Source organism: Diceros bicornis, chromosome 12 (assembly GCF_020826845.1).
Source record: "Diceros bicornis minor isolate mBicDic1 chromosome 12, mDicBic1.mat.cur, whole genome shotgun sequence".
NCBI classification, from domain to species: Eukaryota; Metazoa; Chordata; class Mammalia; order Perissodactyla; family Rhinocerotidae; genus Diceros; species Diceros bicornis.
In genome coordinates, this window is record NC_080751.1 from 47469770 (window position 1) to 47492268 (window position 22499).

The 22499-nt window shown below is 38.9% G+C and overlaps 1 protein-coding gene across 6 annotated transcripts in view; it reads left to right on the forward strand.

Annotated features, from left to right (window-relative positions):
• The window catches only part of FEZ2 (fasciculation and elongation protein zeta 2), a 71607-nt gene that overhangs the window by 37299 nt on the left and 11809 nt on the right, over positions 1-22499 (forward strand). For 4 of the 6 annotated variants that reach the window (XM_058551441.1, XM_058551436.1, XM_058551438.1 and 1 more), the window contains exons 3-6: positions 5643-5759; positions 7143-7163; positions 7647-7788; positions 8854-9122. In XM_058551441.1, coding sequence (XP_058407424.1) covers positions 5643-5759; positions 7143-7163; positions 7647-7788; positions 8854-9122 — 549 coding nt within the window. The remainder of the gene's footprint in view (positions 1-5642; positions 5760-7142; positions 7164-7646; positions 7789-8853; positions 9123-22499) is intronic. The other 2 variants (XM_058551437.1, XM_058551439.1) reach the window with 1 other exon arrangement.

A 22499-nucleotide genomic window follows, 5' to 3' on the forward strand; every position in this document is an offset into this window, starting at 1 on the left:
AGAGAATTGCTTTAAGTAGAAAATCATAGTGTCACGTTTATTTAAAGCTGATGAGAAATGTTGCCAAATTATGTAAGTTTCAGGCCTTGACTGTTTAAGTTCCTTATCAGATAACAATGTAAACTGATGCCAGATCTTTTGGCATTAAGTGTATTTGTGTAATTACTGAGAGTATAATGCAGTAGGGCTCTCAGTATTTTAAATAATATTGTTAACATTTTGTGAAAATGATTTTCTTAAATACGTGATTCAGAAAAGCCTGCTGCCTATTATCTTTTAGTAAAATAGAATTCTGACTATATTTCCCAGTGTTCTAGTAGAGATAGAATTCTTACTGTTTGTTCCAGTTAACCCTGTCAAGCGTTTTGCAGACTGACTTGGCATATATTTAGTGAAAAGGAATAAAACAAAATATCTTGCGCCCTGTCTTCTGTTTATTTAGGTCCTCGCTATCATTTTGGGCTTAGTTCAAGTTTCCCTTCCTCTCTGAAGCTTCCTATTACCGTTTTAGCCTTTGCTGATCTCATGGAATTATACAATTTTAGAGTTGGAAAAGACTTTAAAGGACACTTAATCCGACCTCTCACTTGGGGGAATCCCCATCTACAGCATCTCTGACAGATGGTCCTTTAGCCATGGCCTCAATCCCTGCACGGAAGGAAAATGCACTCCTCTCTGTGGGAATCGATTACACTCGTGGGGGTGTGAACATCTTAAAGGACTTATCTGTCCCACAGAATGTAGCCCCGTTGTGCTAGTCCCCACGGCACTTTGTCCACATCTCAGATCACTACTGTGTTCTCTTATTAATCATGTATTTCTGAGTCTGTCAGTAGATTGTGACTTCCTGGTAGGTATCTTTATATTTGTCATTTTAGTAACTACCACTGTGTCTGGCTACTAAGACAAGTGTTTGTTGAGTGAATGAATGAATAATCTCCTCAGTGAGACTATAAGGTCAGAGACCATGATGAAAAGTTCTTTTTTTAAAAAAGTGTTTTCTATATTATTTAACATAGTGCTGAATCTACAATAGCTGGTCAATGAGTACTTTTTTGTTTGCCATATTAAAAAATAGCACAGAAGCAGGGCGGGGCCGGCCTGGTGGCATAGTGGTTAAGTTCACATGCTCCGCTTCAGCAGCCCAGGGATGGTGGGTTCGGATCCCAGGCACGGACCTCCACACCCCTCATCATCAAGCCACGCTGTGGTGGCATCCCACATACAACATAGAAGAAGATTGGCACAGGTGTTAGCTCAGGGACAATCTTCCTTAAGCAAAAAGAGGAAGATTGGCAACAGATGTTAGTTCAGGGCCAATCTGCCGTACCAAAAAAAAAAAAAAAGCACAGAAGAGATCCTTTCATAGTTTCAAAGGGAAGTACATTAGCAGCATGACTGGGACATTCTAACCTAGTTTCATTGAGGAAACTGTATACTACCTTGTTTTCTTAGATTGCATCTTGGGAAGTAACTCCCCTTTTCTGCCTTTGACTGTTGTTTCCAATTCCAGAGTAATGGTATAGGCAAGGGCAGTGATTAGTAATGACTGGGAGTTTAGTCCTACTACTCATTATAAAAGCCCAACCTGGAAAACTCAGCAGATTAAAGTGGACAAGTGATCATCCATCATCTGTCATCTCTCTCTCTTGACATGACGACACAGGTGATGGATACAGCCGAAATTAGAACTCCGTTCCTCAGGCAGGAGTAGCACCCATTAAGTTCCTGCAGAACGAATGGGCAGCAAGGAAGTATGTAAGAAGCAGCCATGTTACTCTATTAGATAGCATATAGTTACATTTTTTTTAACTGGGAAAATTATTTTATCTGCCATTGCCAACTGTGTGTTCTATTCTACCCAGAACTGAACTATGCAAAACTTACCTTTTGGAAGCATTCTTTCGATTATCCCAATTGTAAAACAAAGTCTGTAGGAAATTTTTCCTTGACAAAAGGAGAAGAAATTTCTTTTGCTCAACATTCAGGAAAACTACAGTTTGCCAGATTTCAGTTTTTAGTTTTTCTTTCATTGGTGTTTAAGATAGCACACTTCTAAATTTGATGAGTCTTTTCTACTAGAGTGAGGCAACTAGTACATTCCAAATTCTTACATGGGCACATTTTTTCCATTTGAGGCAGCTTCAGTTTCATACAGGGCAACAGCACCACCGGCTCTGTATCTCGCCCTGGCACAGGAAGGAGTGATGGGAATGCTTGGCAAAGAGAAGGCACGTTGATGCCGAGTGGGAGAATGAATAATGATACCCATGACAGCCAAGGTTAGTTTTCAAAGGCTGAAAGAGATTCCAGCCCTTAGCATATGCCATCTCTGTGGGGAATGGGCTTGGCTCCCTCCCTGGAAAGATGATCTGGGATCATTATTTCTGTTGTTATGGAAATTTATTCTAATGGCTTAGTGGTATCACTCATGTGTTTGGCAATAGCTGTAAACCTGTTCTAAATCCAGTGCCATTCTTGATCATGCTTATGTGGTAGAATGCTTCTAAATCATTTTGCCTTAGGAACATCTCGGGTGCCATCTTCATCTGCCTACCATGAGCGTTTGTTCCTCCGGCTACCATGAGCATTTCTTCAAGGACAGGGCCTTAGTTAATGCATCTTCATATCTTCAAGTATAGAGACAGGAGGAAGATAACATCTTCCTTAGGAGTAATTTTAAAATTGAAACTTTTGCTTGTTTATAAGGGGAAAAATAAAACAAAACTATGGTCCTCAAGTTACAACATAGAGGAGTGTTTTTGGGGGGTGTTGAAATTTAAGGATCAGTGAAGGTAATTGTTTGGTTTCTCCACATCGTCCATACACCCGTAGGATCATATTGTGGCATTCATCTCCACTTCTACAATCTTGAAATCAAACATCCTCTCTTATCAACAACCTAATCTATTGACCTTTCTCCTTTCTTATTAAAAGGATAACTGTCGTAATTTAAGAAGTAGTCTAGAACTATAGGACTTAACATGAAAAAAGCAGCCTCTGCCCTACTTACCCCATCCTTGATTTCCACTTACCAGAGGTGGCCACTTGCAGCTGCTTCAACTGTTTCTTCTAACAAATAACATGCTCATATCATTTTACTTGATTTATTTTTCAATTTTAGACTTTATCCATTCATCTTCTACCCAGAGGATGAGGGTTTAGCTCTCTCATAGCCCTCCCTCCAACTCCCAACACCATAACCCTCAAGAAACTTTCCTTTCCCCCATCTTCTCAATATAATTATATCAAAATATTTGATTAGGTTAACCTTCATCATTTATATTGACTATTTAAATGTTTACGGTTGCCCCATTTTAGTACTTTATGAGTACTTCCTCTTGTACTGTTTTTTTTTTTTTTTGGCAGTAATAATTATTTTTTTATGGTTTATTTAGGTTATCATTAACTAAGTAATTCAGCCTTAATAGAGCCATAAAACTCGTTTTAGTAAATGAAATACACTAGATAATCTGTCAGTCTCTCTCCTCTCTCCCTCATGCTTTTCTTGATTTCCTCTGCGGTAAGTAATGATTCTAGCCTGAACTGGTTACTCTCTAGTTTAGCTTCACAGCCATCATTCTGGGATCTTCACTTTACTATCATTACAAGAATTCTCTTCACCTTTTTCTTGTATTAGATCCCATGTCTGCTTTCTTTTTGGTTTTCCTCCTAGTTTTAATGGAGCATATTCTACAGTAGCTTTCTGATAAAGGGTGCATGAGAGGTAAATACTTAGAGAACTTGAATGTCTGAAAATGTCTTTATGCTAAGTTCCCACCTAATTGTGAGTTTAGCTGGATATAGGATTCTAGGGTGGAATTTATCGAAATACGAAAATTACAATGATTTTTTTTCTGGCTTCTGTTATTGCTGTTGAGAGAATTCAAATGACATTTTGATTCTTGATCCTTTTAATGTGATTTTTTTTTTTCTCTTTGGAAGCTTTTATGTTCTTTTTTCCTCACGGTGTTCTGAAATGTCATGATGACGTACTGAAGGCCATGGCCAGGCCTTTCCTAGGCTGATGGTGCGTGAGAAATAGAATGAGGAGGTGTGTCATCACTGTGGCACAGCATGGAGTTGCATTTTGTGGTAGCAGGTAGACGCTGGAGTGCTGATGAGGCTCCTCTCCCAGCGTAACGTTAGGAAAGGGAGCACACCAGTGGTTCCTCTGTACTTGTCCCCTGCAGGTTTCTTACTCTGTGGGCTGTGTTCACCATTAATCTTCGGATGCTCCTGCATGAGGAACTAGGGAGGCAGTAGGGACCTACAATTCTCAATTGTATCCTCCATTTTGTATATATCCTCTGCATTTGTAAATAAAATAATTTTCCCAGGTGAAATATTATTTTTAAATGATCTTCTAATAGAAATACATGATTGCTTCTTACATGGTTCCTGGTTGCCCATTTGTTCTTTGGGAACTCTCTGTGTGCTCCTCCTTCCTGAGGAATAGTGTTCTAATTTCAGTTCTGTTCATCATCTGAATAGTCATGTCACGTTAGATAGATGACATATAGATGATCATCTGTCCATTTTAATCTGCTGAGTTTTCCACCTAAGGCTTTTACAGTTAGTACTAGTACCAAACTCTAAGTCATTATTAAAGGGGCTGTTTATATGGATGTGGGCAGGGTTAAGGGACACCAGCTAGGCATGGTTTGATACCCCGGGGCTGGCAACAGCAAGCAGTACTAGCACCCCGGGGCATGAAGAGGTAAGGAGGGGAAGAAGTTACCAGAACCAGGAGAGAGTATCTGTGGGGGAGAGGTCTGCTTGGCAGGAGCTGTGGCCTTTGGCAGTCTGGCAGGGAGAGAGACAGCAGAATAAATGCCCAGTCCTCATCCTCCCACCTTCCACTCTCCTGCTAGTGTCTACCAGTGGTATTTACCCCAACTGGAAGCCAAAAGTCAAGGGCATCCTTTGATGTAGTCCACAGAGGTCAGCCTCCTGGGTCACAGAGCAGGTGGAAAATGGAGGTGAGGCAAATGGAAAATCTCCAGCACAGTTAGGTTTAAAGATATTTTTGGAACCCAGAGGTATTCTTTCTTCGGAAGAAGAAATATTCAACTGGAAGGGCTAAGTGTGACCGTTGTGGATAGTTCCTGTCTGCCAGGGAGTTCATTACTTATCTTTTACTCTGAATATTAGAAGTTAGTTTGCAAGTAACTAACTTTGTGTTTTCTCTGGAATTTTAACATATACCAATCTTACTGTTAGACTGTTAACTAAATAACGTTTGCGGCCAACTCTGCCCATTTCCTCTCCCCCATTTGCTATAATTCCCTACGACTTCCTAACAAATGCCATATACGTTTATGCTTAGTGGTCAACTTTTTTTAGCACTCTTTCCCCATCGGAAAAACAGCTAAGTGTGTATCTGTATCAGGCAATAGGGGATGCATGCAGCACCTTAGCAATTTAATATTTACTCTATATTCCTCTCATTTTTGTTTGAAATGAATATGTCAAGCACCTCACACACTGCCTAGTACAGAACAATTGTAATAATTTCTCCCTTTGGAGGGAAAGTTCTCAGCAGATGACTTCTTTACATCTGCAGTCTTCTTTACCTGGATACTTCAACTTTATTTTGATTAGAATGTCCTGCTTTTAACAGAGAGTATTTTTGTTTTTAGATAAGTGATAGTTTGTTCTTTGATTCGTCGGACGATGAGGAGCTGAGAGAACAGCTGGATATGCATTCCATCATCGTCTCCTGCGTGGATGACGAGCCCCTCTTCACTGCAGATCAGGTATTGAAACAGAAATTCATCAACGGGAGGCAAAGGGAACCTCACGCTGAAAAACGATTTCTTATTGTGGCAATAAGGGATGGGTTGTTGGAATTTACTTATTTTTTCTATATTTTCTGGTTATATAGGCTTAATAGTTAGCTCCTCCACAGAGAAAAGAAGAAGGTGTTTGTGATCTGAAGCAGATGGGATTATGTTAGTTGGGAATATTTTCGAATATAGGTAATTTTCCAAGATAAGCGTTGTTAAAATAGTACAGCGAGTTACTAGGGGAGGGTTATTGCTTACACAGAAATCCGAAAAAAATACTGTGAGTTTTCTTCTTTCTTTAGGAATAGCCAGACATGGGCAAACTATACCATATCTGTGCAGAAATTATCTAGTTTCTCTGAAGGCTATGTAAAAATCATTAGCACTTATTAGAAGTATATATTGTATGCCCCAGAAAGAAGTGAGCATTATTCCTGTGGAATGCTCTTATAATGCCAATCCTGTATTCACTTAAAACCAGTTGAATCAGCTTTCTCATTTTTTGAATACTCTTCCCACTTCTGTTGTATTATCAAAATGCGATGCGAGAACTTCTCCTTGAAATAAAATGTTCCATGGCTACTCGGACTGTGAATTCTATCACCCTGTATTTTTAGGCTGGTAAGACGAGGTCAGTAAAGAGATATATTATGGCAGGGTTGGGAGGAGTACACTAGAAATGTGTCATTTTGATGCTCCTTAGTCATATTTGTGGTTGAATTCTTATAGACCTGGAAAGAGTGGTGCTTAAGAAGCAAGATAGTAGGTTCTAGAGGGCTGTGGGAGGTAGAAAGACATGACCCCAAGAATTCATTGTCTCCTCAGCAATCTGCCTGAAAGCCATAAGCTATCCCTGTTTTTAAGACTTAGAGAAACAGATTCTGTAGCCTCCTTCAGTGTCTCATTTTACAAAGCCTATTTTGGAAAACTGTACTAATTAACATAATCCCCATCTCCTTCCGGTTTATTTTTATTTTTCCTCCATACAAGTGTTACATGTTAAGCTTGCTGATTTTTATTATTGTATTTTTTCTAATAGTTTTTTTTTTTTAAGTCTTAGGTCTGTTTTTTCTAACTGTTAAGTAATTTTTCTGGCTTTCCTTAAAATTTTCACTGAGTTCTATGTACTTCTCAACTTTTGGACTCTGGAACAGGACAAGATACTGTTGTAAGATTTGAGCAACATTGCATATGACAGTAGATCATTGTTTAAAAGGCAGATATGTTTCTGAAACTTTCCTGCTTTTGTGTAGCTTTTTTTTCTCTTTTAAGCTTCTACACTTTAAGTAATTTTTAAATATCTTTTTATCTTTTGTTGAATTAATATATGAAATTCTTTTTCTGCTGTTAAAGGAAAATATTGCTGCCATAGAGGTAATTTCTTGCTTTATATATAAGTTTTTTTATGCTGTTGTATTTTCTAAATTTTATGTCGTTTTGATTAAATGGCTTTAGATTGAGCGCTTGCATGTGGTATATGGTCAGTTTTCTGTCATTTGCTTTCTTTTAACTATAACTATGATCTGGTTCTTGCATGTCTTAAGTAAATTATACATGTGTTTGTAGCACCATTTCTCAGACATTGCAAGATCTGATAGGGCCTCCTGAATCATGAAGAACATATTAAATCATATTCTTTTTAGTTTTGTGTTTAGTATATTGTAAATTTTTTTTGACAAACCATGTTCACTCTCACAATCAAAATTTTGATTATTCAAAACACCCGCTCCTGCACACTGTTGGTTAATGGAGAGTTCAGTGTACTTCCACTCTTGCTGCCTCAGGTGTGCGCCGTGTTTCAGTGGGATTGTTTTTCTTGCGTATATTTGATTAACAGTGGTGTATGTATTTTGGAAGGTTATTGAAGAAATCGAAGAAATGATGCAGGAATCACCAGACCCAGAAGATGATGAAACGCCTACACAATCAGATCGGCTCTCAATGCTTTCCCAGGAAATTCAAACTCTTAAGAGGTCTAGTACAAGCAGTTATGAAGAGAGTAAGATACCCTCCTTAAATCAATGCTCTTTGTGCTTTTTGTATATCTCAAACATAAGGTGACCATCCCCAGAAATCTTTGATTCTCAGGGACTGTGTTACGGACCCTTCCCTGGCCCTCCAGTAATATGCAAGGCATATTATTGTTGCTCAGGGGCGGTGTCATATTCACCTTTGAATCCTGTATTAGTCAGCTCGGGCTGCTGTAACAAAGTACCATACACTGTGTGGCTTAAACAACCGAAAATTGTTTCCTCACAGTTCTGGAGGCTGGAAGTCCAAGATCAAGGTGTCAGCAGATTTGGTTTCTTCTGGGGCCTTTCTCCTTGGCTCGCAGATGGCCGTCTTCTCTCTGTCTTTACAGGGACTTTCCTCTGTGTGTATCTGTGTCCTCATCTTCCATAAGGGCATCAGTCACACTGGATTAGGGCCCACTTTAATGACCTCATTTTAACTTAGTTATCTTTTTAAAGACCCTGTCTCCAAATACAGTCACATTCTGAGGTACTGGGGGTTAGGACTTCAATGATATCCTGTTTCTCACATGAGGGGAAGTGCTGAGGAAAAACTGAGATGGGTTTCAGGGAATATTCTTCCCTTTCATCTTCTCAATCTTCAGTAAAATTCACACATTGGGGCATATATGATTAAATATGCGTTTAGTTTAATTTTTTCAAATTGCCTTCTTCTCTCTTCAGAAATGTGCCAGAACTCTGCTAAATTGCTTACGATTTCTGGTCAGTAGATAGTTTCTGTACTCTCCCTATGCTTTTGTGTTTGTTCTTTTCCTTGTACAAGCTTTTTCAGTCTTGACTGAAATACTGTTCTTGGGATGATTGATTTAGACAAGTAAACAATTTTGTTATACTTCTCAGCCATTTGAGAAGTACTTTTGCCCACCTACCTCTACTCAGACCTGCCCACCAGAAGTTTTAGGATTCTGAGAAGATGACGAACAATTTAATTGCTTAGAATGTGATTTTTGCTCTTTGGCATAAAACACCCTGTTGTGCTCTCTTGGAACATTTTTGTCTTACTATCTGCTGTGCTTTGCTTTTCGTCATAGGAGTAAAAAGGCTCTCAGTGTCTGAATTAAATGAACTACTGGAAGAAATTGAGACTGCCATTAAGGAATACTCTGAGGAGCTGGTGCAGCAGTTGGCCCTGCGAGATGAACTGGAGTTTGAAAAGGAAGTGAAAAACAGCTTTATTTCTGTTCTCATTGAAGTGCAAAACAAACAGAAAGAGCACAGAGAAACAGCCAAAAAGAAAAAGAAACTCAAGAATGGCAGCTCTCAGAACGGGAAGAACGAGAGAGGTCACATGCCCGGCACAGTAAGTGGTGTTTTGCAGGAGGCGTCACACACTGGAAACAGCTTCCATGCTAATCCCAGCGCTGTGGGCCGGCTGCAGGCGGGCAGGGCCTGCACGGGCGGGCGGCGTGTGCTTCTCACCGGAGCGCTAAAGGGACTCGGTCCAAGAATGCCACTGCACTCAGCTCCTTGAGAGAGGTGTTTTCTTGGTGAGGGTATAATGGTTATTCAGATAATGCAGTATTGAAATGTTTAGGAGGGAAGTAAATGGAGGGAAGACGGGGAATGAAGAAGGCGGTTGTCTTAAAGAAAAGAAGCTTTAGCAGGCGACCATTTTAATACATCAAAATGTTAATAGTGCTTATTTATGTTTGGCTGGTGGGCTTATGAATGGTATTATTTTCTTATTTTTGCTTATCTTCTATGACTTTACAATAAAAGGTTAAAAGGGGGTGCAATTAGAGGTAGTCAAACTGTGCTGAGCCTAAAAGCACAGATTGATTTGTAAACCAGTTCTTCCTGATTTATCAGTGAAGTTGTTAGAGGCAGTTACATGACATCAGCCATCTGGCCTCCTGTTCGGCACACTGGAATATTACTGACTGGTGAAAACAAGTTTAGAATTTTTGAATCTTTGGTTCTTTGTATAAAGTTTTTTGTTTTCAGCTTTTTCATTTTTCTTAAATGATTCTGTTGATTTCACTTGATGAAACTTGATCATAAACGTTAAGTTATATGAGATGCATTTCCTTATTGATTTTATGGCCATGTCATTTTTCTTTGATCAGTTGCGGACTTGTCTATTCCCGCCTTCATTTTGTTTGTATGTGAAGAAATGTTGGTTTTATTGTTAGAGTATAATGGTTGGGCAAAGGGAGCCATTTTTCTAAAGGGAACATACCTTTTTAATTTGTGATATCCATAACATGTTAATACAAATCACCACAAACTGCTATTATGGTTTGCAATAATATAAATTCTGTGTTTGATTGTCTTATTTTTTTCTAAAGAATACTCGTCAAAGAAATAGATCTCATTAACCAGACTGTGATGGAATCTGGAAGGAGAATGCAGTTCTGGGTTGCTCGGCCACCAGGGAGCAGTTAATACAAACAAAAAGGATCTTACCATTTAGCTGATTCATTCTACTGTTTTTGGCCAGCAGCAGATGGACGTTTTCTAGTGTAATGTCTATTTGTACATAGAAAGGACATAGCTTATAAACTGACTTTGAAAAAGTTCTCAGATATATGGTATAAAATATTTTTGAGAAATGGCAGTATTGATTAAATAGGTGTTTATTTAGTCACTTCTAGTGACTACTCTGAAAACAAGCAAACAAAAAACCAAAACATTTATTTGACTATGCAATCCTAGAAAGTTTGCTTTAAAATATCAGGGAAGATATTTTGCATCCTGTATTTTAAAAAACTGTACCTTTTAAATTGCCCTGTTAGGGGCCGGCCCGGTGGCACAAGCAGTTAAGTGCTCGTGCTCCGCTGCAGCGGCCCGGGGTTCACCGGTTCGGATCCCGGGCGCGCACTGACGCACCAGTTGTCAAACCATGCTGTGGCGGCGTCCCGTGGAGAGTGGAGGAAGATGGGCATGGATGTTAGCCCAGGGCCAGTCTTCCTCAGCAAAAAGAGGAGGATTGGCAGGTGTTAGCTCAGGGCCGATCTTCCTCACAAAAAAATAAAAATAAATTGCCCTCTTATACAAATGTGATGAAATAAAATGCTTAGTTAAAAAGTCATAGCATGGTTGGTAATTTCTGCCTATCTGCTTTTAAGGATTACATGTAAATCCTCTATTTATTGGTGTTAACACTTGGCTGAGGAAAGTAAATATATCCCCAGCGGGGTTTAAAGGCTTCTTTTTGTAACTGCCATATAAAAAGGCTTCGAGTGGGTTCATTGTGTGATTATACGTGGCATTTATATTGAGAAATGTATTTGACAAGACAACATTTAGGTCTTACTTGAACGTTTTTTAGTCTTGACATAGATTCATAGTAACAGTAAATTTTTTTACAATATTTGGACTTGTGAAGCTGCTTCTTGAGTTCTGATCTACTGTTTGTGTCAAAACCTTTAATCAGGCTAATAATGGCATTGCTAAACTTGTGGTACCAGTTCCTCTATCTTTCGTAAGGCTAAAATGTTGGAGAAAGACCATCCCATCTGTGATACAAGAAGCTTGAAACCTTGTGATTCGGAAAATAGTGGTAGGTGGCTCAAAAGAACCCTAAAGTGAGGTGGCCACTTGGATAAACAGATTCCAAAAGATACTACCTTCCCAGACCTCTTATATAACATGCGGTTTTGGCAGGGCCTGATCTCTATGCCTTAGCTATCATCAGTGATACTAATTTCTAAAAATTGGTGACCTTTTTCCAGATATGTGTTACCTGTTTTCTAATAACATTAGACACTTATTTCTTCTTTCTTTCTGTTTTTTTGTGAGGAAGATCAGCCGTGAGCTAACACCTGTGCTAATCCTCCTCTTTTTGCGAGGAAGACTGGCTCTATGCTAACATCTATTGCCAATATTCCCCTTTTTTTTCCCCCAAAGCCCCAGTAGATAGTTGTATGTCATAGTTGCACATCCTTCTAGTTGCTGTATGTAGGACACGGCCTCAGCATGGCCGGAGAAGCGGTATGTCGGTGCGCACCCAGGATCCGAACCTGGGCCGCCAGTAGCGGAGCACATGCACTTAACCGCTAAGCCACGGGGCCGGCCCTCTTTCTTCTTACTTTAGATATTTTTGTTTTATTGGCAGGACTTGGACTTCTTCCTTAAGCATGGAATAGCTCCCTTCCATTTTTCCTTAAGCGTGTTTCATTGGAACAAAACATCAATTTGTAGTTGGTATAACATTTTATCCATAATTGCTAGCTTGTTCTCTTTGGTCCAAAGATACTGTAATGAAATATCTGGATGGGAACAGAGCAGTTAAACTCTTTAGGTGTTAATTTTGAAGACATGCTTCGATTCAGACATTTGCTGCAGTGAAAAAAAAGAGAGTGCTTAGGGATGCTATTTAGAGCATTAGAAAATCTTTTTAGGGGCTTGAAAATACTATTAAATATTAAAGAAAATATTAAATATCTTGTAAAAGTGAAATGTTATCTTGATTTGTTTTAATTTTTAAAATAATATGCTACATGTTGGATAAGATAACAATATTCATTCATTCAGCAGATATTTGCAGTGTCTTCCTTGTCCAGGCACTGTTGAAGGTACAATGGTGAATGAAACAGACAAGGCCCATGGCCGCTTGGAGCTTATATCCTAATGAGGGAGACAGGCAATAAACAAAGGAAAGAATGAGTAGACAATGCAATTTCAGGTAGTAATAAATACTACCAAGAAAACAAAAGGCTGGGTAAGGTGGTTGATAGTGATGCTGTTGGGGTGGTGATAGGGTGGTCACTGTGTCACTGCTCCTCCTGATTGGCAGGCAGCCTGTCCTGTCCCTTCCCAATTCTCTTTTGGGAGGAGAGTTTGGAAGAGTAGGTCTTCTCTTTCAGAAATGAGACTCAAGAGAATGGTAAACTTTGTATCTCCTTTGTCCTGTTTAGCATCTGGAGAAACAGAGGGGTGGGATGTAGAGACTGGAATGGGTGAAGGGCATGGTCTGTCATCAGTATAGTGGCCTACAAGCGTTTCTTTGAACTGACTGTGCTGTTTTGGGCTTTGGTGCTTCTATATATGCCACTCTCTTGTTCTGGAGTGGCTCTCCTTTCCTGCTTCCCCTATCCACTTCGGAGGTTGTTTTTTTTTTTAACTCATCCTTCAAAATCATGGTCAAGCATTGTCTTCCTTTCTTAGAACCTTCCTCGATGACTCTTCCTCCAGTGCAGAACTGACTACTCTCTCCTTCTTTTGGGGTTAGTATTATTCCTCTTAACTATTTCTATTAGCACTGTCATACCATATTGCAATTTTTTGTCTTCATGTCTGTCTCTGTTATGGTTCCCTAAGGATAGGAAATGTAACTTTATTGTTCTGGTATTCTTAGGTTCACATTAGGTACTCAATAAATTTCTGCTGAATAAATGCATGAAAGAAAGATAAACTTGCAAATCTTTATTTTTACCTTGAATCTTTCAGTCAGGTGCCAAGACCCATGGAGGCTGAATAACATATCGATTAAGACCTTTGGGTTATGAGCTGTGTGTGAATCCTCCTCCTGCCACTGGGTACTTAGTCCTTGGAGTTTGGAGGGATTAAATGAAATAATGTATAAGACTAGCATATATCCTGGGTACATGCTAGTTATTATATGTCCAAATGCCTACTAGACAATTCTCCCTGAATATCTTGTATTAATTGGAAATCTACCCTATCAAACCAAAGTTACCATTTTCCTAAAGTTGAATTTCTTTCTTATATTTTTTCTTTTGGTTAGTGAAACTACAGTCTACTCATTTCCAACTATTCCAAAACCAGTGGAATTTCTAGGTCAAAGAATATGAAGGTTTAAAGGGTTTTAAACAATTGTCTTTTCAAATTGTTCTACAGAAATGTAACCCGGTAAGAGCATGAGTGAGTGGCCATTTCCCTATACCTCCAACCAATAGTGGATATTATTAACCTTTATATGCTGATCTGATAGGCAAACAATGGTTAGATCTGTTGATCCTTTGTATTCTTTTGTGAGTTGCCTGTTATGTCACATTTGAGATGTTTTTCGTATTTATCTATGAGGGTGCACATACTTCTGATATCATAGTACCATACTCTGCTGTAATCATTGGCTTGTGTTTCCTCAGAAAGAGTGCAGCCTTCCCAAAGGCTCGTTCACATTGTTTCCCCAGCACCTCACCTAATTTTGAGTTCTTTGCACATCACTTAATGCATATTTGTTGAATTGAAACTTCACTATAAAGGAGATGGAATTCCAGAGGATTTAGATGTGGTATTTGAATTATTGTTATTTAATCAGGGATTTTTTTTTTTTTTTTTTGCCAGTCTTTTGTTGATATCAAGTAGATTCACAGGTCACTGAACTTCAGTGGCAGTTCACATGAGTACAGGAACAAACTGAAGCACCTCAGTCATGTTTTAATTTAGTAGTGGTTGTTATCCAGAGTTGTCTGAAGTTGTAAAGACATTAATGTTTAACTGCTTAGCATAATACCTTAGAAATCTTATAAGGATGAAAATGGACAGTTTCCTCCTTTAGAATCAAAGTCATGTATAAGGTTGCTTATTCTAAGTCTCGGGTTGAGAAGACAGAATCTATAGTATCTTTTCTGTTTGCCATAATCACATTGAACTTTCAAGCAAGGTCTAGTGTGTTGCCCTCACCACCAGCAAAAATGTATAATTGCTTCAGTCTAACCCAAAGAAGTTTATTCTGAAAAGTTTTGGGATATTAGCAGTCAGTGACTCTGTTGTAAAAAGAATCATATTACTCTAATTGATTGCTTTTGGGGGTTGGGGAGATAATTGCTTAAAGATAGGGGAGAGCTAGGGCTCTTTCTTGTATGTATTTTTCTTTCACAGATGCATTGCTCCGTCTGTCTTGATGACTCACTTTGCTGGTATTATGACTAATAGTCAATTTATTTTGTTTCTTTTTTACATGTAAAAATGCCCCAGTAATAGTTTTTCACTTAATCTTGACCAAAGCTGACTTTAAGGTAAGAGAAATTTATATTTATTTAGACAGCTACTATTAGATCATTCTGAAGTTATTCTAATTTATGGTAGCTCTAAGCCTAGAAGGAACTGTTCTGACACAGCTATTTGAATTTGGTGCTTTTGGACTTGCCTTTTTTTTTTTTTCTTTCTTTTTAGTTTGGAATTTTTAAATTGCACATTTGCTGAGATATTTTAGACCAGGGATTGGCAAGGCAAACTGCTGCCCCAAGGTGCAAAGTGACCCTCTACCTGTTTTATGAATAAAGTTTGATTGGAATGCAGCCACGTCCATTCATTTACATGTGGTCTGTGGCTGCCTTGGTGTTACAAGGACAGAGTTGGAAAGTTGCAACAGAGACTGTGTGGCCCCCAAACCTAAAATATTTACTATCTGGCCCTTTATGGAAGTTTGCCAACTCCTGATTTAGACTAAATTTTAATAAAGTTGAAAATTAGAAGGAAAAAAGATGTAAACTCCACTTAAATGAATTTGTATAGATGAAAACATCGCTATATTGTGACTAAAATTTATTATAAAATGTAGCCTTTTTTATCCTAAGAGTGTGTTGAGTTCTTTCCCTCAGGGCCCCATCGAGCAGCCTGAGTTGTACCTGCAGGTGGTAAGGCCTTGGCCAGTCCGTCTCCTAGCCATTTGCCGCAGGCACCCCGCCTAACAACAGTCCTTTGTGCTGTGTGTGACAGATTCCCAGTAGCCAAGTGAAGAGAACCAGCAGGTAGACCAGTTGTCTTGAGATTTGGGAACAAATGAAAAAAATAAAAATGTTGGCAGTCCTCTGGGCAGACTGTATTTATACATAGTGATGAAAGGTAGTTTAAGGAAGGTAGAGGAGAAGTGGAAAAAGGGCTCATTTCCCCCCCTTTTCTGAGTAGTGGTGTTTGAGAGGATAAGGTCTGTCCTAAAAATTAGTGTTAGGGCCATAAAATGGAAGGTCATCAGGGTGGAGAGAAACTTGGATGTGTAATGTTTATTGTTTTAGTAATTCACACTTATGAGTTATGAATTATCTTAGAAGTGGAGAAATTTATTTTATGAAAGATAGTATTGCCTAGAGAAATATATGTCACCACCAGTTTTTGATATTTTACCATTATCTACTGTTTATTTTCTGCAGTGGTTTTTGGTGTTAGGCTGGTAATAGTGAGCTTTCATGACCCAGCAATTAATGTGGTAAAAATTGGAAGTCTATTCTTGACTCTTTATGTCTTGGAGAGGTTTGTTAATTGTTTGTTAGTATAACACAAATTCACATAAAAGCCATAATACGCCAGGAAACTGTATTCTTAGTTTAGAGTATCTGTAAGTATCAGGAAGGAATTCATAAAATTGCCGGGGTTAATTATTTTACTCTAGTTTTAATAGCTTTGAAAATGTTTGTCAACACTTAATTTAATTACCACATTAATATTAAATTACATAAAATTTTAAAAAGATCTTCCCATACAAAATATTAAATTGATACTATTCCATTTAACTCCTAACTTTGAAAATCTTCATATCACACACATCTCTGTGCTCTGAGAGTGAGCTTATAAAGTAGTACTTTAATATTCAAGACATTTTCAAATATTTATCTGCTTTGGTATAATTCATATTTTCTAATTTACTTGGATCTGTTTTTTTGAAAAAATTATTTTTTGATAGAATTTGCATTTATAATTGTTTTATAATTCGCAGTAAAATTATTTGATTTGAAGAAGTGTCAAAACAAGCAAAATCAATTTTTGTATCTTAATATCTTAATAATTATTTGAATATTTCTACTTTGTAATTTTTTTATACTTAACTATTGCTTTCAGTTTTGTTTTTATCATGTTTTGTATTTTGATTATTTTAAGAATTTTAATTTAAAAGTTAAGACTACTGTTTTATAGTATTTGAAAATCATGTCATTCAAACTATTGAAAAAGATGTGATTTATAAAGAACAATAATTATGTTTGAATTTCACTTTCTTTTGAACCTTGTAAGTGTAAAGAATATTAATGGAGTAGAGCATAGATTAGAGTAAGAGTCAGAAATAGATGAAAGTATTTCTTAATTGCTTTTCCTAACCTTTTTTTCTGACGCTGAGCTTTGATAGTGAGATTTTTAAACCATTTCCTGGCTAGTTAGAGATATGTGCCAGAGGGTGTCAGATGAGGCTAAGAGAAAAGTATGGTAGCAGGAAAAGTCTGAATTTCCTGGCCTCTTGGGTAATTTTGCTTTTCCCTGTCTTGGATCCTGCTTCCTGTGAAATTAGTTGAACTGGAGATACCCTGTGCACAGGCTGAGTTGATATATTTAGGACTCTAGAAAGGAATTAACAAACCACAACGCTTGATCTGATTCTTGTTGCTTTTCAGTTTAGGTAGTTTTTTTCCTGGCTCTTTTCTTTTTATTGTTCAGAAAGACCTTGAATTACCTAGAAGTGTTACTTGTTTTCTTTTTAAGGTTTTTGCTTGATTTCTATATTCAGTCATAGACAGTAGTGTCTTTTCTTGACGTTGTCTTCAGTCCTTTAAGCTAGAGACTAATCAGGAGTTTTTTATTTCTCAGTTGCCCTTTTGTTTATATGAGGAGGACTTGAAATACTGTTGTTACTGTTCTGGAGAAAAGTAGAAAGGTATGGTTACTTCTCTTTGGGAGCTAAGTCCCACATGTTATTCTAGCCTTTTTAAAGGAATACAGCCCAGACATTTTTTGAATATTTGTATTTGCTGAACACTTTTGTTAAGCACTTCCCATGGATTATTTTATTTAATGCTCACAACAACCCTGTAAAGCAGGCATTATTATTATGGCTGCTGTTTCATAAATGGGTAAAAGAAAGCTTGACAGAGGCCTTAGCTCGCAGAACCATTGTGCATTGGAGCGAGGATGTGCAGAGTTGTACAGAGAGGAGTGCAAGGAACCCTCGGCTCTGCATTTTCCTCTTCTGAGCTGTGCAGGATGTTGTCTATGGGCAGGGAGATCTTGGCTCACTTCTTTGTCTTTTTTCAGATTTTTATAAATATCTTTTTAATCTTCTATATCTTGTTTACACTTTGTTGCTTCTGGTTTTGTCTGAGAAAAGTTTCCAGAGAATGACTGAATTTGAGACTTTCAATACCTACTCACGCCAGGGAAGGAAATGGTCATGAGGCTGTTGTGAGAATTCTCAGTATAAATTATGAGATTGAAGCCCTGTACTGAGTAAACCCTTTCCCCCGTCTTTGCCACATTACCTTGGCACTTTGTCAGCGGTGAGGGGAACAATAAAGTGAATACTGTAGTGCTTAATCATTTTCCTGCTCATAAATGGGCCCATATCAAAAATTCCATTCTGAGAAGGGCATTTTACAGAGATGTTAACTCCTTCATAAAGATGTGATAGGAAAAGGATGGATAGATAGATTACAGAATAATTTTCAACTCACAGAACCTTCACCAGCTCTTCATTTTGAATTTGAACATTTGAATCCTTTGCTTCAAATTTGGAAATGGTAGATTAAATGGAGGCAGATTTCTGACATACCTAATATTGCACTGTTTACTTTAATTAAACTGTAACAGATCTTCATTTAATGTCCTTCATTTCTCTGAGCATTCCTAACCTTGAGACCTGCTTCTGTCAGTGCGTTGACATGTCTGTGGTACCTCTTCCTTGAGAAATGTTCAACAGAGAAACGCTTCCCTTCTTCCTCCTTCCCTCCTTCCATTTCTTTTTCTCCGTTTCTCTCTCCCTCCCCCCAACCCCTGCTTATAAAATTTAAGCATAGAGAAAATCTTCCCTCTGGCCCAGTTAAGTACCATAAGCACCTAATAACACTGCATCTGTTCTCAAGGTTGTAAATGTAGTGTTTCTAAATGAGGTGACGTTTACTAAAAAGTAAATTTAATCTATCTCTGAGGTTTTATCTTTTTAAAATTCATTTTGCCTTCCAAAAGGGTGCATTGTTTTTTGGAATTTGTAGGGCAATTGTAAAACAAAATCTGTGTGTGTTCTCCAGAGAGCTCTTTTCCTATTTCTTCCTCCTCTTGCTACCATAGTCTTTCTGTTCCTTCCTTAATCCTTCTAGTTCATTGATCTTCTACTTGCTACTTTTTTATTATACTAGGGGTTTTATATTTCTTGGTCATTCCATTGTTTTACAAGCCATGTCAACAAGATTATTTTATTTTACTTTATTAATCTCCTGTTGACTTCCTAGGCTGGGTTCTTCAGTGGACTTTTTCAGAATTTTGTGTGCACTCCTTTAAGTAACTTTTGTATCTTGTCATGTCATCTTTCTTTTGTTCACCCTCAGATTATTTTTGCCTTTTATCTCCTTTAAAAAATTTCTCTCCTGCAAGAAGTCAAGAGGCCTCATGATATGGTTATCATAGGCTCTAAGACTCTTGGGCTTTGGTCTTAGGAGTGTTACAACTTTGGCTCAGCAGACATTTACAGATGCCTGCTGTGACCAAGACACCATGCAAGTCACCGGGATGGTGCGAGTAAGAGCTAGTCTTTGTCCTCGCTCAAAATGTGCTCATTTCCTCATAAGAAGATGAAGCCGTTGTTGTAGATAACTCTGAATGTATCATCTGGCTGTGCACTTCTGTCATCCTAGAGCGCTTATCTTATAGCCTCATGTGACCTTTCAGTCCACACTGATGTGTGTGCGTGTGCATGTGCGTTTCGATTTGTCTTAAAAAAAAATAGTGTGTCTTTTTGGTTGAGTTAATCCATAGATTCATGGAATTTACAAATAAGAAGACCTTTAAAAATGATGTCATTTCATCATCTCTTTCACAGGCGAGGAAACAGGCTTTGGCAGGTTTAGTGACTGCTGCCACGTCAACCGGTCAGTGGCAAACCTGGGAGAGACCCAGATCTCTAATTTCTAGTTTGACATTTTTCTATCCAAGTTGACTGTTGAAAAACTTTCTGATTCCAAGGACATTTGACTACAGTCTGATGCCTAGTTTCTTACTAAAATCTGGAAGTATTTCATTGTTATGGGTAGCAATTGCTGAAGAATGTATCGGTTGAGGCCAGTGGCTATCGATCAGATGCCTCCTACGTGCCGAGCACGGGCTTGTGCTTTGTGGACATACAAAAGAGGCGCCTGACGCTATTTCTGTCCTTAAAGATTTTGAGAACTGAGTTGAATTTATTAAAAAGTAACCTAACCAAAACTTTTTTCTTTCTCTGCTGTTTTTCTTTTGATCTTGTGCCTCGCCCCCACTCTAAAAAATATCTTGATTTTCTTTTCTTTTATGACTATTAGAGAAACATATATTGATCTCAATTATGTGCCAGGTGTGGGTGTTAAGGATGCAGAGGAAATGCCAGCCTTCAGGGGCATGCTGCCTGTGGGCTGGGGATCCAGATGACAAACTGTTCAGTGCACCTCATGCAGTGATTCTCAACCAGGCTGATTTTGCCTTTCATGAGACAATAGGCAATGTCTGGAAACATTTGTCATTGTCACAACTTGGAGGAGTTGGGGGTCGTGCTATGGTGTCCTGCTGAGTAGAGGCCAGAAATGCTGTTCAACATCCTACAATGCACAAGACTGCCCCCATGATAAAGAATTTTCTGACCCCAAATGTCAGTAGTGTCAAGGTTGAGAAACCTAGGGATAGGGTGATAATTGATTGCTAAATTCAAAATGGCTCCCATGTTTTTAGTGTTCTCCGCCTGGCATTGTCTTGTGGTAGAGATGTACACATATCACTCTTGCCTCTGGTTTGGTTTAGGGGTCTGGGAAGGCTCAATTGAATCCTGGGGACAGGAAGGAGGGGACAGGCATACCAAGGCAGCAGTATGGGCAGCCCCCTGGAGGTGACGGACAGCTGGGGAACTGCAGGTTGCTCATTATGACTAGAGGTTGAATGAGAAAGCTAGAAGGTGAGGGAGGGAGTAACTCAAGAAGAGAGTGTGGAAACAGCAAAGTGGAAGCCAGAAAGTGGATGGCTTTGTATGCCCTGCTGAGGCATTTGCTCTTTATTTAAAGGCTGTAGGAAATCAGGGTTGTTACATGTTCAGATTTGTCTTTTGGATGGTCACTTCAGTGTTTCAAGGAGAACTAATTAGAAGGAGACAGCTAGAGATAAGGAGTAGATTAGGAGGCTGTTGCTGTCACCAGGTAAGAAATGAGTCAAGGGAGTGACAGTAGTGATGGGAAAAAAATTGAATTTCAGGGATATTAGGAGGTTGAATCTATTGGTTGGGGCATGAGGGAAGGGAGGAGCTAGGGTTGGGTCATTGATTTCTGACTTGGGTAAGCACAGATAGAACACAGGTACCCCTTCCCCATGGGGAGATAGGAAAGTCTCGTCAATAACAACTGCATCTAGCCTCAAGCCCAGCATCTTGGGGGATGTTGGCCCTTTCCATCAGCTCTGGATGTAGCCACTTATGGTGCAAAGGCTAAGCCAGCCATTCTAACACATCCAGGGCGCAAAGATGGAGAGAGAACAGGGCCACTACAGTAAAAACTTCTTACGGGAAGGAGAGGAGAATGGAAATACTCAGTAGCTACTGTTTCACATCCTGCTGGAGAAGAATGACAGGACCCCTGCGCACTGGCCACACAGTGAACTCCTTGGTCGGCCAGTTTGGCTGCTTTTGGTTTTGTTCTCTGAGAGGATCTCTTTTGTTCATTGTCCTTTGTAGCTCATCTGGGAGGGTGTATAATTCATGTTTCAGCTCAGATGTCACCTCCTCAGAGAACTTTTCTCTGACCTCCTGATATAAAGTAGGCGTCCAGTTTTTAATTGCCCTGTTGTAGCTATCGGCTGAGCGTGCATTATCTGCAATTATCTAGTTCATTTGCTTGTTTTATTGTTTCTGCCCCTGTTATACTGGAATATCGGGTCCTGAGGGTAGGAGGGGTCTTGGCTGATGTGTTCACTTTGAATCATTAATAACCTGCAATAATATCTGGCTCAATATATTTTTTGAAAGAATGAGTAAATGAATGAGGGAGGTATGGAATGTTGAAGGAGGAACAGATTTTTTATTTTTTCGTTTGATTTTTGGTAGGAGAGAGTAGAATGAATTCGATTTTGGGTATGATGAGTTTTAGGAATATTTAGATCCAGATGTCCAATAGGCAATTAAACATACACGTCCGGAGTTCAGGAGGGAAGTTACAGTCAAGATAGCTAACGTTTTCTGAGCCCTTCCTATGGGCCAGGCTCTGTTCTAAGCACTTTACTGATCTTAGTGAAGTGGAGCTGTAGATTTGTGGAGGCAGACGTTGAAACTATTGAGTGGGAGGTTCAGAGAGTGTGCACGAGAAAAAAAATAGGGACAAAATCCTGGGGAACACCGCGATGTAAGAGATGAGCAAAGAAAGAGGCACTTTTCAGAAGAAGCACCAGAGAGGCAGCAAGAACTCTGGGAGAGTGGTGTCTAGGAATCCAGGGAGCGGTTGCGAGGAGGACAGCTTACTGATGTTTCCAAGAGAGCTAAGAAGTGTCTGTGGACCTCAGCATCAAAGAAATGATGCTGGGAAGAGCTGTTTCAGGAAACCCTTGGGAAAGGGGCTAGGTTGAGGTTTGAGAATTTGAAGTTGCCTGTGGGAAAGAGCTAGAAGAGAGGGAGAGTTTAGAAATGCGGTAAAGGGAGAAAATTGTTTCTGTGTGGTTCCTGGGGAGGTGGGAGTTGATGGCAACCAGAGCATTGGTGGAGGAACGTCCTCAGCTGTATCTTGTAGTTGATTTCTTTGTATTTCCTGTGAACCTTCTGATTTTCTTGTTCTGTCATTTTCCCAGTGGA